At 42.0% G+C, this 16,333-nt stretch overlaps 1 protein-coding gene across 3 annotated transcripts in view; it reads right to left on the reverse strand.

The window, feature by feature from the left end:
- zgc:56585 (uncharacterized protein LOC393297 homolog) overlaps nucleotides 1–14,024 on the reverse strand; it is a 15,654-nt gene extending 1,630 nt beyond the window's left edge. The window contains exons 1-7 of one of the 3 annotated variants that reach the window (XM_053649110.1): nucleotides 13,897–14,024; nucleotides 12,064–12,158; nucleotides 11,750–11,873; nucleotides 8,148–8,254; nucleotides 7,107–7,203; nucleotides 6,808–6,884; nucleotides 3,772–3,935 (exon numbers count right to left, since the gene is read on the reverse strand). In XM_053649110.1, the coding sequence (XP_053505085.1) occupies nucleotides 3,772–3,935; nucleotides 6,808–6,884; nucleotides 7,107–7,203; nucleotides 8,148–8,254; nucleotides 11,750–11,873; nucleotides 12,064–12,158; nucleotides 13,897–13,903 (671 nt within the window). In that variant the 5' untranslated portion in view covers nucleotides 13,904–14,024. Of the gene's footprint in view, nucleotides 1–3,771; nucleotides 3,936–6,807; nucleotides 6,885–7,106; nucleotides 7,204–8,147; nucleotides 8,255–11,749; nucleotides 11,874–12,063; nucleotides 12,159–12,908; nucleotides 13,000–13,896 lie in introns of those variants that run through there. The other 2 variants (XM_053649107.1, XM_053649109.1) reach the window with 2 other exon arrangements.
- Between the last annotated feature and the right edge of the window lie 2,309 nt (nucleotides 14,025–16,333).

Raw genomic sequence — 16,333 nt, forward strand, 5'->3', positions numbered from 1 at the left:
CTGTATCCATGTGTGTGTGAGACAGAGAGAGACAGAGAGTGAGCGAGAGAGAGCAAGCAAGAGTGAGAGAGAGAGAGATTGAGAGAGAGCGAAAGAGAGAGCAAGCGAGAGTGAGAGAGAGAGCAAGCGAGAGTGAGAGAGAGAGAGAGCAAGCGAGAGTGAGAGCGAGCGAGAGTGAGAGAGAGAGTGTGCGAGAGAGAATGAGAGAGAGCGAGCGAGAGAGAATGAGAGAGAGCGAGCAAGAGAGAGAGAATGAGAGAGAGCGAGAGAGAGGAACTAAAAAACTTTCTCCTTCCTTCCAGTAAACTGCTCATGTTTGGATCATTTTCTTTATTAAAGTTATTTCTGAATCAATTTCTTGAGCTTGTATTTGTATTGTCTCTGTTGTGTTTTGTGTTTTCCTCTCACCAGGAAACCAAACTGTTCAAATCTTCTTTTGTTTTTCTCCTCTCATCCCAAAAAACCTTGAATTTTCCACAGAATCCCTCATCCTGAAGCAGTTTTGTGTTAAAGTGCCAGTATGATCTGTGCTTGTTTGTGGCTCATGACTGCTTTATAGAATCTGTTTCTATTTGTTTTGGTAAAACCTGTCCAGTCTGCATAGATCTTTGTGTCAGTAACTTTGACCCATGTGTATTGTTTTATTCCCTGGTTTCGCTCCCTCCACACGTCAACCAAGCCACACTGACTGATAAGACCCTCAAGTGCAGACTGTAGGTGTGGTTCCTCCCCGTTCCTGTCTAGGGTAAAGTCTAGGGTGCAGTTCCAGTCCCCTCCCAATATCACTAAAGTTTTACTGCCACTTTGTTGTAGGGCATGTTTTAGTTTATGGAATAGCTGTACTCTCTCACTACCATTGTTGGTGGCATAAACATTTATGAAAATTAACTCTCTTTACAGTGCATCCGGAAAGTATTCACACCGCTTTTTTCACATTTTGTTATGTTACAGCCTTATTCCAAAATGGATTAAATTCATTATTTTCCTCAAAATTCTACAAACAATACCCCATAATGACAACGTGAAAAAAGTTTGTTTGAAATCTTTGCAAATTTATTAAAAATAAAAAACACAAAAAGCACATGTACATAAGTATTTACAGCCTTTGCTCAATATTTTGTTGAAGCACCTTTGGCACCAATTACAGCCTCAAGTCTTTTTCAGTATGATGCTACAAGCTTGGCACACCTATTTTTGGGCAGTTTCTCCCATTCTTCTTTGCAGGACCTCTCAAGCTCCATCAGGTTGGATGGGAAGCATCAGTGCACAGCCATTTTCAGATCTCTCCAGAGATGATCAATCGGGTTCAAGTCTGGGCTCTGGCTGGGCCACTCAGGGACATTCACAGAGTTGTCCTGTAGCCATTCCTCTGTTATCTTGGCTGTGTGCTTAGGGTCATTGTCCTGTTGGAAGATGAGCCTTCACCCCAGTCTGAGGTCCAGAGCACTCTGGAGCAGGTTTTCATGAAGGATGTCTCTGTACATTGCTGCATTCATCTTTCCCTCGATCCTGACTAGTCTCCCAGTTCCTGCTGCTGAAAAACATCCCCACAGCATGATGATGCCACCACCATGCTTCACTGTAGGGATGGTATTGGCCAGGTGATGAGTGGTGCCTGCCTTCCTCCAGTCATGACACATGCCATTCAGGCCAAAGAGTTCAATCTTTGTTTCATCAGACCAGTTTTCCGTCTGGCCACTCTACCATACAGGCCTGATTGGTGTAGTTCTGTAGAGATGGTTGTTCTTCTGGAAGGTTCTACTCTGTCCACAGAGACACGCTGGAGCTCTGTCAGAGTGACCATCGGGTTTTTGGTCACCTCCCTGACTAAGGCCCTTCTCCCCTGATCGCTCAGTTTGGCTAGGCGGCCAGCTCTAGGAAGAGTCCTGCTGGTTCCAAACTTCTTCCATTTACGGATGATGGAGGCCACTGTGCTCATTGGGACCTTCAATGCTGCAGAAATTTTTCTGTACCCTTCCCCAGATCTGTGCCTCGATACAATCCTGTCTCAGAAGTCTACAGACAATTCCTTGGACTTCATGGCTTGGTTTGTGCTCTGACATGCATTGTTAACTGTGGGACCTTATATAGACAGGTGTGTGCCTTTCCAAGTCATGTCTAATCAACTGAATTTACCACAGGTGGACTCCAATCAAGTTGTAGAAACATCTCAAGGATGATCAGTGGAAACAAGATGCACCTGAGCTCAATTTTGAGTGTCATGGCAAAGGCTGTGAATATTTATGTACATGTGCTTTTTTGTTTTTTATTTTTAATAAATTTGCAAAGATTTCAAACAAACTTCTTTCACGTTGTCATTATGGGGTACTGTTTGTAGAATTTTGAGGAAATTAATGAATTTAATCCATTTTGGAATAAGGCTGTAACATAACAAAATGTGAAAAAAGTGAAGCGCTGTGAATACTTTCTGGATGCACTGTATTTCTGCCTGCAACATTAAGACCCTACCCTGCTCCAGCTCCATTATTCATGTGTTGGTTCCCCCTAATGTTTTGTTAAAAAGTATTTCTACTCCTGCACCGGCATTGGTTCCATGGCTCTGGAAAATTCTCCCTTCTCACCACACTGCCCACTCAGTTTCATTGTCCTGGTTACTGTGAGTCTCCTGTAAGAAAATTACATCCACGTTGTTTAGTTTTATCAGTTCTCCTACTGCTGCTCTTTTGTTCCTATCCCTGACACCACTGATGTTTAAGGAGCCTATTTTTAACTTCCCCATTGGAGGGACTAAAGAGAAAAGGGAGAAACAAGTAAGGACAGCAGTGCAAAAAGAGGAAAACACCCAGTGTGACGTCTTCATTTGCACTTTCTTCTGGTCAAGGACTTACGAAACCTAGCTTGGTGTTTTTTTAAGCGGTATCTCTTCTTTTGATCTAGCTCCTCATAACTCACTGTTCGTTGTATCTTTACTGCTGATACGATAAATTTTTCAACATTTGGAAAAAATTCCTTGACCTCAACTAATCTGCCAAAAAAACTCATCCAGAAAATCTGTCATTTCAGTTAAAGTGTAGAGCTGTTGATCTCCCCCCAACCGCAACACACTAATGTCTGAGATGTCTTCTTCCACTTCCTCCTCCTGCTCTGCTTGAGACCTTACTGATTCCCCATTAATATCTGACCCCCCCCTTCCCCCGCTGCACCTCACATGCTGTCTGACCCCCCTTCCCCTACTGAACCCCCCATGCTGTCTGACCCCCCTTCCCCTACTGAACCCCCCATGCTGTCTGACACCCCTTCCCCTACTGAACCCCCATGATGTCTGATCCCCCCTTCCCCTACTGAACCCCCCATGCTGTCTGACCCCCCCTTCCCCTACTGAACCCCCCCCATGCTGTCTGACCCCCCCCCTTCCCCTACTGAACCCCCCATGCTGTCAGACCCCCCCTTCCCCTACTGAACCCCCTATGCTGTCTGAAAGAGACGACGTGCTTCAGCGGGGGGTTTTTAAAGTTTAGCGGTACCATTCTCACACTATTCACTATTTTACCAAAGCGAGACAACTCCCGCTCGATATCCTCATTAGGGATGTACAGAGGAATGTTCAAAACCATAACTTTTATTGTTGTGACGGAATAAACCTCTCCACTTACATTTATTCCGTCTTCGATCAACTGATGCACTAGAAAAAGCTCATTTGCTCTCACACCACACTCTACACGCCACTCTCACCCACAGACGCCCAGCGTGCACCAGAGAGACAGACAGAGAGAGATAGAGACAGACAGAGAAACAGAGAGAGAGACTCACTCTATCATGGGGAATTTGTCCATCAGACTCCGTGTGAGAGAAACCAGACTGTGAAATTGTCCTGTTTTTTCTTCTTGGTCAAACGAGTCGATCAGCGCCGTTCTGACGAAACTCGGACACAGAGCGTTAATCCTCACACCATAACCTGAGACCTGAGACGCCATCTGTACACACACACACACACACACACACACACACACGTGTATATATACAGTATCTCACAAAAGTGAGTACACCCCTCACATTTTTGTAAATATTTTATATCTTTTCATGTGACAACACTGAAGAAATGACACTTTGCTACTATGTAAAGTAGTGAGTGTACAGCTTGTGTAACAGTGTAAATTTGCTGTCCCCTCAAAATAACTCAACACACAGCCATTAATATCTAAACCACTGGCAACAAAAGTGAGTACACCCCTAAGTGAAAATGTCCAAATTGGGCCAAAAGTGTCAATATTTTGTGTGGCCACCATTATTTTCCAGCACTGCCTTAACCCTCTTGGGCATGGAGTTCACCAGAGCTTCACAGGTTGCCACTGGAGTCCTCTTCCACTCCTCCATGACGACATCACAGAGCTGGTGGATGTTAGAGACCTTGTGCTCCTCCACCTTCCATTTGAGGATGCCCCACAGATGCTCAATAGGGTTTAGGTCTGGAGACATGCTTAGCCAGTCCATCACCTTCACCCTCAGCTCCTTTAGCAAGGCAGTGGTCATCTTGGAGGTGTGTTTGAGGTCGTTATCATGCTGGAATACTGCCCTGGGGCCAAGTCTCCGAAGGGAGGGGATCATGCTCTGCTTCAGTATGTCACAGTACATGTTGGCATTCATGGTTCCCTCAATGAACTGTAGCTCCCCAGTGCCGGCAGCACTCATGCAGCCCCAGACCATGACACTCCCACCACCATGCTTGACTGTAGGCAAGACACACTTGTCTTTGTACTCCTCACCTGGTTGCCGCCACACACGCTTGACACCATCTGAACCAAATAAGTTTATCTTGGTCTCATCAGACCACAGGACATGGTTCCAGTAATCCATTTCCTTAGTCTGCTTGTCTTGCAAACTGTTTGTGGGCTTTCTTGTGCATCATCTTTAGAAGAGGCTTCCTTCTGGAATGACAGCCATGCAGACCAATTTGATGCAGTGTGCGGCATATGGTCTGAGCACTGACAGGCCAACCCCCCACCCCTTCAACCTCTGCAGCAATGCTGGTAGCACTCATACGTCTATTTCCCAAAGACAACATCTGGATATGACGCTGAGCATGTGCACTCAACTTCTTTGGTCGACCATGGCAAGGCCTGTTCTGAGTGGAACCTGTCCTGTTAAACAGCTGTATGGTCTTGGCCACCGTGCTGCAGCTCAGTGTCAGGGTCTTGGCAATCTTCATATAGCCTAGGCCATCTTTATATAGAGCAACAATTCTTTTTTTCAGATCCTCAGAGAGTTCTTTGCCATGAGGTGCCATGTTGAACATCCAGGGACCAGTATGAGGGAGTGTGAGAGCGATGACACCAAATTTAACACACCTGCTCCCCATTCACACCTGAGACCTTGTAACACTAACAAGTCACATGACACCAGGGAGGGAAAATGGCTAATTGGGCCCAATTTGGACATTTTCACTTAGGGGTGTACTCACTTTTACTCACTGGTGGTGGGAGTGTCATGGAACCATGAATGCCAACATGTACTGTGACATACTGAAGCAGAGCATGATCCCCTCCCTTCGGAGACTTGGCCCCAGGGCAGTATTCCAGCATGATAACGACCCCAAACACACCTCCAAGATGACCACTGCCTTGCTAAAGAAGCTGAGGGTGAAGATGATGGACTGGCCAAGCATGTCTCCAGACCTAAAACCTATTGAGCATCTGTGGGGCATCCTCAAATGGAAGGTGGAGGAGCACAAGGTCTCTAACATCCACCAGCTCCGTGATGTCGTCATGGAGGAGTGGAAGAGGACTCCAGTGGCAACCTGTGAAGCTCTGGTGAACTCCATGCCCAAGAGGGTTAAGGCAGTGCTGGAAAATAATGGTGGCCACACAAAATATTGACACTTTGGGCTCAATTTGGACATTTTCACTTAGGAGTGTACTCATTTTTGTTGCCAGCGGTTTAGACATTACTGGCTGTGTGTTGAGTTATTTTGAGGGGACAGCAAATTTACACTGTTACACAAGCTGTACACTCACTACTTTACATTGTAGCAAAGTGTCAGTTCTTCAGTGTTGTCACATGAAAAGATATAATCAAATATTTACAAAAATGTGAGGGGTGTACTCACTTTTGTGAGATACTATATATATATATATATATATATATATATATATATATATATATATATATATATATTTATATATATATAATACATATACATACACACACACACACACAGTATATATATAAACACACTTCACTTTCTAAAATACGAATAAGATTTCAGACTTTGATTCTGTGTTAAGAATCACGGGAGTCGATTCCACACCATAAGTTTTCCAGCATAATAAATGATTTGGTTTGTGTGTGAATGACTTGGCACTGACACTGAACACCTCTCGCCTCAGACTTTACACCTCTCGCTCAGTTCAGTGTCAACAAACACTTAATAAACTCACACCAACAGTCAGAGACCTGTAACGCAATCCTTACACTTTATCTGTGTTTCTGCTTTAAAATTAAACACAGACACCTCTGCTGTTCATCTGTGGTGTTTAGAGCAGTGTTTCATCCTACTGTGTGTGTGTGTGTGTGTGTGTGTGTGTGTGTGTGTTTCATTGTCACCTCATGAGCAGATAAAATATTCACGTGTTATGTAGACTCAACTGTAATAAAACTTTACAAACATTCACATTTTTGATGAAAATAAAATTATTTCATTGTTTAGTGATTGTGAGCTAACATCCGGGGAGCTAACGCTAATTAGTGAGTTAGCTAACACTAATTAGCGAGTTAGCTAATCTAGCTAGCTGTGTAGTTGAAGTGTTTGGGAGGTGTGTATTCACAGAGGAAGTATATACCAGGACGTACAGAGACAGCGCGGGTGAATCCCACCACACCGTACTTGGTCGCTGTGTAAATTGGAGCTGATGGGAGCGGACCAAGACCTGAAACACACACACACACACACACACACACACACAGTGTTAACCACACCAGGACACTGTACAGAGTTTTGTCAGACAATCTGTGAAGTCAGTCACCATCTTATACCTGTTATATCAAAACAAAAAACAGAAATCATAGAATTAGTTTCACACACACACACACACACACACACAAACACACAGACACACAGCATGTTTGATTCACTTCCTTCCATTTCACACCTGCCCGCGATGCTACGTTTATAATAATGCCTCCATTTCCACCGTTCTGCTTCTTCATGTGATCCAGAGCCAAATACGTTCCTCTCACCACTCCTGACTGTTTAATACACACACACACACACACACCCAAACATTACATCAGTGTGACACGATTTCTAAAAAAAATTTATAAAACATTTCTCATATCACTTTATTTCATGAATCTCCGATCAGTGTTTTAGACTTAGGTGGTTTCTTATGTTTTTGTTCGTGTGTATCTCGTACTAAATAATTTTAGATCTTCAAACGAAATACAACATAAAACAAAAGCGACCTGAGTAAACACACAATGCAGTTTTTATTTATTCTTTTTTAAAATAATTTCAGAAATAATTAATTATTGGTGCAAGAGAGGCCTGTAGGTCCTTTGATGTTGTCCTTGGCTCTTTTATGTCTTCCTGGTTGAGTTGTCGCTGTGTTCTTGGAGGAATTTTGGAAGGTTGAACACTTCTGGGAAGGTTCAGTACTGTGTCGAGTTTTTCTATTTGGAGATGACGGCTCTCGCTGTGGTTCTTTGGAGTCCCAGAGCATTTGAAATAGCTTTGTAACCCTTCCCAGACTGATGTATTTCAATCACCTTCTCCCTCATCATTTCTGGCATTTCTTTCAGCTTTGTCATAGTGTGTTACTGGGTAAGACCTTTTAACCAACTTCATGCTGTTGAAAAAGTTCTATTTAAGTGTAGATGTGATTGAACAGGGTTTGCAGTAATCAGGCCTGGCTGAATCTAGTCCAGCTGAACCCCATTATCACTGCATTTTCATAGATCTGGGGAATTAGTAACTATGGGGGCAAATACATTTTCACACAGGCCCAGTTGGTACTGGATAACTTTTTTGCTTCAATAAATAACATTATCATTATCATTTAACACTGTACTTTGTGTTTACTCAAGTTTCCTTTGTTTTATCTTGGAGATCTTTGAGTGGGGAGAACATCAGGTGTTCCTCAGCTGCGCTCACTGCAGAAATAGAGAGAGTACAGGTCTGTATGGGGTCTTACCAGGTTTATGGAGACGGTTTTCTCCCAGTTTTCCTCATCAACGATTCCTGCGTTGTTACAGAAAATGTCAATGCGACCGAATTTGCTGAGAATCTTCTGGAACACATCTGTAATAAACACAGAGCAGACAGACAGCTGTAACCTGTCTCACTCTCTCTAAAAAAAGCTGCATGTGTTTACGCATGGTAGAAGATCACCTCAGGATTAAAACTCTAAATAAAAACCAAATCCAGATCCTGATTTCATTCTCTTCACTTCATGAGAGTACAATATATTCACACATTGATTTAGTACTATTATTTTCATTTGTATTATTTATTTATTTATGTATTGGAGTTTTTTCCTCCCATTTTCACCCCAATTTGGTGCCTCAGTGTGTGTATTTTGAGCAGAACCCGAGCTGGAGTTCTGTAGCAGTATGGTGTTTTTTTGTTCTCTGATACAGTAGCTGACAAATGGAGTTATGAAATAAGTGAATTTTGGGAGAAAGGCCACGCCCACCTGAAGTTCCACTTACCAAGTTACAAAATTCCTTGTGTGTTTGAGCAGACTTAAAATAAAGCTTTTTCTGGTTCTGATTCTGATTTACATCTAATTGTTACCAGTTCTATAGTTGCTGATGACTAATCCCAAGCCCCACCCAACTTTTTTGGCATTCCAGTCACACCCAGGTAACGGTTGAAACTGAGTTGAGTGTTCAGAGTTTCAGCTCCAGTGCTGCAAATATCTAGACTTTTGCATTGTTTCTTCATTTCCTCTTCTTTCTATTTTTAGTTTCTCTTCCTGTTGTATGCATGTTTTTTTGCTTTGTCCTCTGTGTAGCGAGAGCTCTGTGCCTCCATGTTCTCCTAATGTTCTAAGAAGAGCTGTGGAGGTAGAGGTCCAGCAGTGTGTGAGACAGGACTGTACATGGAGAATCCTGACTGCGTTATGAGGATCTGATTGGATGGCTCATCACTGCTGACTGCAGTGTGTGTAGCCCTGCTGTCTCATAGCCGAAACTGAGGGTTTAATGTTTGACTCAGTACCTGATGATGATGTTGTTAAGAACATGTTGTTTTTTCAGAAGTAAAGTGGAGGTTTGCAGGAACAGTTTCTTCTTTCATTGTTAGTAACGGTTGCGTAGGAGGATGAGGCTAATAATTTGCATGTGGAGTTTCATCTCCATTCCACATAAATATTTATTTCTGCTGAGCCAGGTGTGTGTGTGTGTGTGTGTGTGTGTGTGTGTAAATATGATATGTACAAGCTAAATAATACTGATTGCAATTACACAACACAGAGTGACCTCATCAGAGGCTGTATACACAAACACACACACACACAAATTCAGACAATGTAGTACAGGACAGAAGCACACAACTAGACAGATAATAATGACTCTTGACAGTTGCGTGCACACATTTGCATCCTCCCTGGTTCCTGGATGGAAAACTTTCTCTCTTTTACAACTTATTTATAACAAATATTACAAATAGTTATAAATGTACACAAAATGATTCAAAATCTGTTCAGAGACTGTAAAAGAGTTTAGAGATATTTAGAGGTAAAGAAGGACATGACAACAAACAAATATCTGCTTCCTATAAAACTCACCTGTCTTCATTCAGTCCTGAGGGGGTGCACAAACTTTCACCTAGCTTTCAACTGTGCAGCCTTTATATACAGGTGTCTGTACAGTATGTGTTATTTCCCTGCAGACACTGTCTGCCTGTCTGTCTGTCTGTGTCTATCTGTCTGTCTGTCTGTCTGTAGGAATATAAGACTGAAGCTCTGACCTGTGATCAGACTGTAATTTAAAGCGGTCATATCATGATTTTAATGCTCTCCTTCTGTTTAGCAGTGTACTGTACGAGTGTACTGTACGAGTGTAATGGTACGAGTGTACTGTACGAGTGTAATGGTACAGGTGTACTGTACGAGTGTACTGTATGAGTGTAATGGTACGAGTGTACTGTATGAGTGTAATGGTACGAGTGTACTGTACGAATGTAATGGCACGAGTGAAATGGTACAAGTGTAATGAATGTGTTTGAGCATGTATAAAAACAGAGACACTGCTATAGACCCACCCGAAATGCCTTGTTCAGAGTCCAGATATTACTTCCATAACACATCTATGTCACGGAGTGCACTATCAGCATAATTCAGCCCAAAGGCAGGTGCGAAGAAAGAAGGTGGGGCTTCAGTGAATTCAGGCGACACTGTGTGTTTCGATGCGAAAGCAAAAACCTCTTTGTTTAACCTTTCGAAAACAGAAGAAATCTTGAATCAGTGGATTATAACGCTGTTCCTGAGCAGTACAACCTGAACGTTTGCGTGTGCACAGCGCAGTTTACGCAGGACAGCTTCCTGAACCTGGGCGAGAACAACGCAGGCTACACACGAAGGCTACTCCTGAAAACTGGAGCGAATCCCACTTTACTCAGACAATCTTGTGCTTCTGAATCAGAACCTGTAAGTGTGTGTGATTATTTTATGAAGTCTCTGCTACTGACTGTTCACATGTGGACTTTTGTGTTGTGGCTCAGTTGTAGACCTCTGCTAACCTGCTAGGTAAATTTTGCCTCAGTGTTGTAAGTGTATGTTTGTATGTTGGTGGTCTGACAGAGACGGTGATTGTAGCTGTTGTTGTGTTTGTATCTTTAGATGGTTTAAATCAACCGAATCACAAGAATAAACCCTAGCTTTCCAAAGATATATTGCATAAGTATCTAGGTACAGTAGCTGTGTACAGCGTAGTTAGTCCCGCCAGAGGGGTCTGAATTTACATCGTATCTGAAAGGTGATAGAATTACAAAATAACAACAAGGGCCGTTACATTTATGACTCATTTGTGAGTCAGAACCAATCAGAGCACTCTGGGCTTTTCGGAAGGAGGGGCTTTGGAGAAATCGGAGCTTTCAGGCAGCCTGGGAATAGAGGTACTGCAATAATGTACAGTATTTGACAAATAATGCCTTTTTTGAACATTAAAGCACATTAACTTATTTTATTACACCCAATAAACAACATAATTAAAGTTTAAAAAGCATGATATAACCCCTTTAACACCGAGATTGTGAGTCATGTACTGACAAGCAAAATTAAACCACTGTAGGGTTTTTACACACACACACACACACACACACACACACACACAAGCAGACATACACACACACACACACGCAAGCAGACATGCACACACATGCACTCTCACAGACACACACACACACACAAGCAGACATACACACACACACACACGCAAGCAGACATGCACACACATGCACTCTCAGAGAGACACACACACATGCACACACACTCACTCTCACGCCCACACACACACTCTCACGCCCACACACACACACACACACACACAAGCAGACATGCACACACACGCACTCACACACGCAAGCAGACATGCACACATGCGCACACACACACGCACATGCACGCACACACACACACACACACACACGCACACACACACACACATGCACAACCAGACATGCACACACACACACACACACACACACTTGCTTACACAACATTCACTGTTTCAGGTGATTTCCTCAGAGAGAGTTGATTATAAACATGGAGACTTGGTCACTGTCCAATCAAACCTGTAAACTGCTGATCTGACGACACGTCTGCTTTGTAGAACTGTGTCCGGTCCGATCCGTACTGCTGATTCAACTGGACCTGCAGCTCCTGACCCAGCACCTCATTCACATCCAACATGGCCACCTGCAAGTATACACCTGAGTATTTACCCCTGAACACTTACCCCTGAGCATTTACCCCTGAGCCCTTACCCCTGAGCACTTACCCCTGAGCACTTACCCCTGAGCACTTACCCCTGAACACTTACCCCTGAGCATTTAGCCCAGTGTGAAATAAAGCTGTGTGTATATAAATAAGCGTATCTGCAGGTCACCTGAGCTCCGTTCTCCAGCAGGATGTGTGTGAAGGATTTTCCCAAACCCTGAGCCGATCCACTCACTACAGCCACTTTTCCCTTCAGCATCCTCGCTGTGATCAGAACAAAGAAACGCAGGATTAAAATGATCTGCTGATAAAGTCGTGTTCAGGAAACGGGACACATGGGACAAAAATACAGATATCTCCAGACCATCTTTTAAACTTTACAACATTAAACAACTTAAAAATAGTAAGTGTGCTTTAGTGAAGCTGCATTAATTAAGAGAAAATGGAAAATGTTGAGTCTTTATAACTTTGAGAACTTTTTCCAAACATTTTGGACTTTTCCAGACTTTCCAGAGCTGCACAGGAGCTGTGTAATGGGAACTGGTCTACTGGTTTCCAAAAACATTTTCCAACCAGAATGTAATAGTTTCCTAGATTCATAATTCATTCATTCAATTAGTGGAATATTATTCAGTTTTATCTCCATAAACATCAACACTGTACTATACTGGGGGTTTTGCCATGTAGAAAACCTGAAATTCTGGATCATTTCCATTCGCATTTGCATTTAGTGAGAGAATATAGATCTGTAGAAATCTGTAACCTGAAAGACTCCAGACTGATGCCCGTAAACCATTAAAACACATTAAATGTTTGGTGGAAACCATTAGGTACAGGTGTCCAGTCTGTAAATTACTCTCACACTAACCCCATGAAGATAAAAGACCATTATACCTAATCATTACACACCAATAAAAAGCATTTTACACACACACACCAAACATAGTTTAAAACACACCAAAGTGTGTAAAAGGTGTTGATATAAATATAATGTGAATATAAATGTAATCTCACAGTCTGTGCAGTTTGCTGTGTTGTTGTCTCTCAGGTTGAATCTCTGTTCCTACAGTAAAGCGCAGAATAAACTCACACTCCTTTGAAACAGAGAACAGTGGGAGGAGCTTAGAACCACCCCTTTTATCTGATTGGTCAGCCCATGTTCCGCACTTAAATCATGGAAAAGTGTAGAGTGTCAGTTCCTCTGCTGTCAGACTGTAGAACTAAACAACAACCACCAAATTAATTTATACCGAATTACAGAGAAAGTGTTTCTTTCTTTTCCATCATCAGAAAGTATATGAAACTAACAGGCTGCACAAATCCGGGGGGAGGGGGGGTGGTGGTACTAGGCGGAGCGGGGGTGGCGGGGCTGGGGAGGGGCTGATGACATCACCTATCTGACCTGACCCTATCTGATCCTGTTCTTGGTGGTCTCGAGACAAGAACATGTCAACATGGGTGAGTGAGTGGGTCATCCTCTCCGAAGAACCAGTTGGATGTTTGATGAATCAGTTTTAGTGAAGCTAGGTAAAATAAGTGAGCTCGACTTAAAAGAAGTTTAGTCGAAGTTTCTCGATCGAATGAGTTGCGTTGTTTATTTTGGTAATGCAGCGAGTGTTCAGGATCCTAATGGTGTTGGAGAAAAGCAAGACCTCGCGCTTGCAGGACAGTACTGGTGATTTTTGGAAAGTTGCTAAGGTTTGTACAAAATTCGCTAGTTTTGTTGCTAGGCAAAGTCGCTAAAGGGGTCTGAAAAGTTGCTAAATTGGCAACACTGGTCTGCACTGACCGCAAGATAAAAGGCAGCTAAGCTCTGCCTCTCCCCAGTAAAAAGAAAATACAATCAGGAGAGAAAACACAGGGTTTTCATTTATTCTATCTGAAAAGCAATAAAATACACCGAGAACCCAAGTGATGCCCTGTCTGTGTTTTTTCTTAAAAACAATTTGCGCCCCCCTTCCGAAATCTGACTTACACAAGGTGCTGCGATTTTGAAACTCACCTGGCATTCAGATTCGTTTCCTTCTCCTTCTGCTCCTCAGTCTTTTTAGAGATGTCTGCTGTGAGAGTCTCTTTGCAGACAATTACACACCAGCAAGATAACCGAGTGTATGTGAAAACCACTGTGAATGATCATGAATGCCGCTTATTTATTGACACTGGTGCAGAAGCATTAACCAGAACGAATGTTAATCATTCAGGTTCTGTGCTTACATGTACTGATACGCTTAGTAGAAGGGGTGGGAAATTCTTAAAATATATCATGGGGAAGTTGAGATTTGGGATACTTCTACTCAGATTTATACTTTTGATGAAAAGGGAAACACATTCCAAACTTTATTTATATTAACGCAGAACACTCTGTTCTCAGGCTGCGAGGTTTGAATTACTCATTCAGCGATTGTCATCGTATCTACGCGCATCGCACTGGCAGGACACGCTATCTCAGCCAGTGACACAGGATTAATAATGAGTTAATGTGTGTATAATAAACCATCTGTTTGTCTATACTCTGACTCTTGGTCTCCTGATTCTCCAAACATCTTACTTCTGGTGAAGCTGAAACATTTGAATCATCCAGAAAAGATCTACATCAGACTGTATGAACACGATCCCTGCTGTAAGCCGTGTCACACTGTAGGATCTCAGTTGTCATTAATGTCAAGACTGTATGACCGTCTAGATGTGAAAAACAGATGCACGCGAGAAGACTCGTATGGAGGAGGAAAAGCCACACTGCAGGCACAGATCTTCTCACAAGGCCAGAATTTAATCTGAGGAAAATTTGATCACAACGGCCATTAATCGTCTGTCGGGGAACACGTCACACTAGACATCAAAGACTACAGATTTTCGCCTAGGATTATAGGAATTTTAGGATTCTCCAAATTTGTCTCAGACGAGCAAATCTTGGCCAAAATCGTAGCGTGTGAACCCGAGATAAGGCATGATGGTGATCACAAAAAAAGATTTTAAACACTGAGAGAACTGTTTTCTTGTTTAAACCTTCAACAAGTTAACAGTTCAGTTATTGTTAAACAAGTCCTGTTTAACCGAGATTTAATACTAAAAAAAAGCCGACGCTGTCTACCGCCATTTTTTTCTGAGCTCGTCTGCACCAGTACCGTTACATTATGGGATGTTTGACTCGTGTAGTGTCCATCGGTTGCACACTGCAAACTCTCGCCCGAAGCAGAATGCTGTCCGGGTATTTCTCACCTACTGTCTCTCACCTACTGAGAATTCGGACACACAGACCCCTCTGGTGTACTGCTTTTCTCCTGCTGTGTAGTAGGGTAGTACGCCATTTCAGACATAGCTCTAGTCACCTGGCTGATTTACTAAGGTGAGCAGGTGGTGTTTGTCGAGGCAAACAATCTTCCCAGCCTAAGTCAAAAAATGTCAGAGGCAGAGGGTTAGTAGGTGTCAAAAAGTAATTAAACTTTATTGAAACAATAAAGTGAGACAGTCTGCAGAAAGTCTGAATTATGCGAACACACAAACACCGTTTTATACCTATCTCCACAGCGTACTTAGGCTGGGTTTTACATTTCCTCATTAAAAACAGACCAATCTTCTTCGCCACAGTTAATTATTCATGTCTATATGTTATCTTAAATTTGTGGAGCATGTGCAGTTAGTTGTTTTTCTTGAAAAGGTTTTTATGAGGATAAGGTTTCTTTAAAAAAAAAAAGAAAGAAAAAAAAAAGGTTTCACTCAAATAGAGTCTTTGTTTTTGTTTCTCTCTGATCAACACTCCCTTCTTATGTCTCAATGAGCTTCTGTCTGTTTCTATCTCTTGTCCTAGCTGATATCTACCTCCCTTCCTGAGGTCCTATCCTAACTCATTGAATGGTATCTGGCCTCAAGTTTATTTACTTACAAAAGCAGTTTTCAGCGAATGTCTAATGCTAATTTATAGTAATATAATAAGTAATAAGTAATAGAAAAACTATTACTGTAGCGTAAGACACAGAATTCATGTAACTCAATACACAGAATATAACTTGATCAAAAAGTGTTCTATGCATTTAGATTATGCTTCTATATATTGATTATACGTATAGATTATACTTGTTAACTAATATTGATTATTAGATTATGCTTAGGTAATAATTCTAAATGTTGGTTATAAATATTGATTGTACTTTATTAACATATCAAAATGTTAGTTACACATATTGATTACACTTCATAAATATTTTCTATATATTCTATTCACTTAGGTAACAGGCCATGCCCCCTGTCAGCGAGTGGAGCCAATAAATGATCATTAAAAGGTGTTTTTCTTGTTGGATTATTATAATGATATTATTGTGTGATTTGACATGGAAAGGAGTGTGTTCTGTAGCAGTGTTTATCACCAATAAAATATCAAGATGTTGCACAGAGAGAATTTCACTATGAGGAGATACAGCACTATATTATTATTATATTTA

This window comes from Ictalurus furcatus, chromosome 18 (genome assembly GCF_023375685.1).
Source record: "Ictalurus furcatus strain D&B chromosome 18, Billie_1.0, whole genome shotgun sequence".
NCBI lineage: Eukaryota > Metazoa > Chordata > Actinopteri > Siluriformes > Ictaluridae > Ictalurus > Ictalurus furcatus.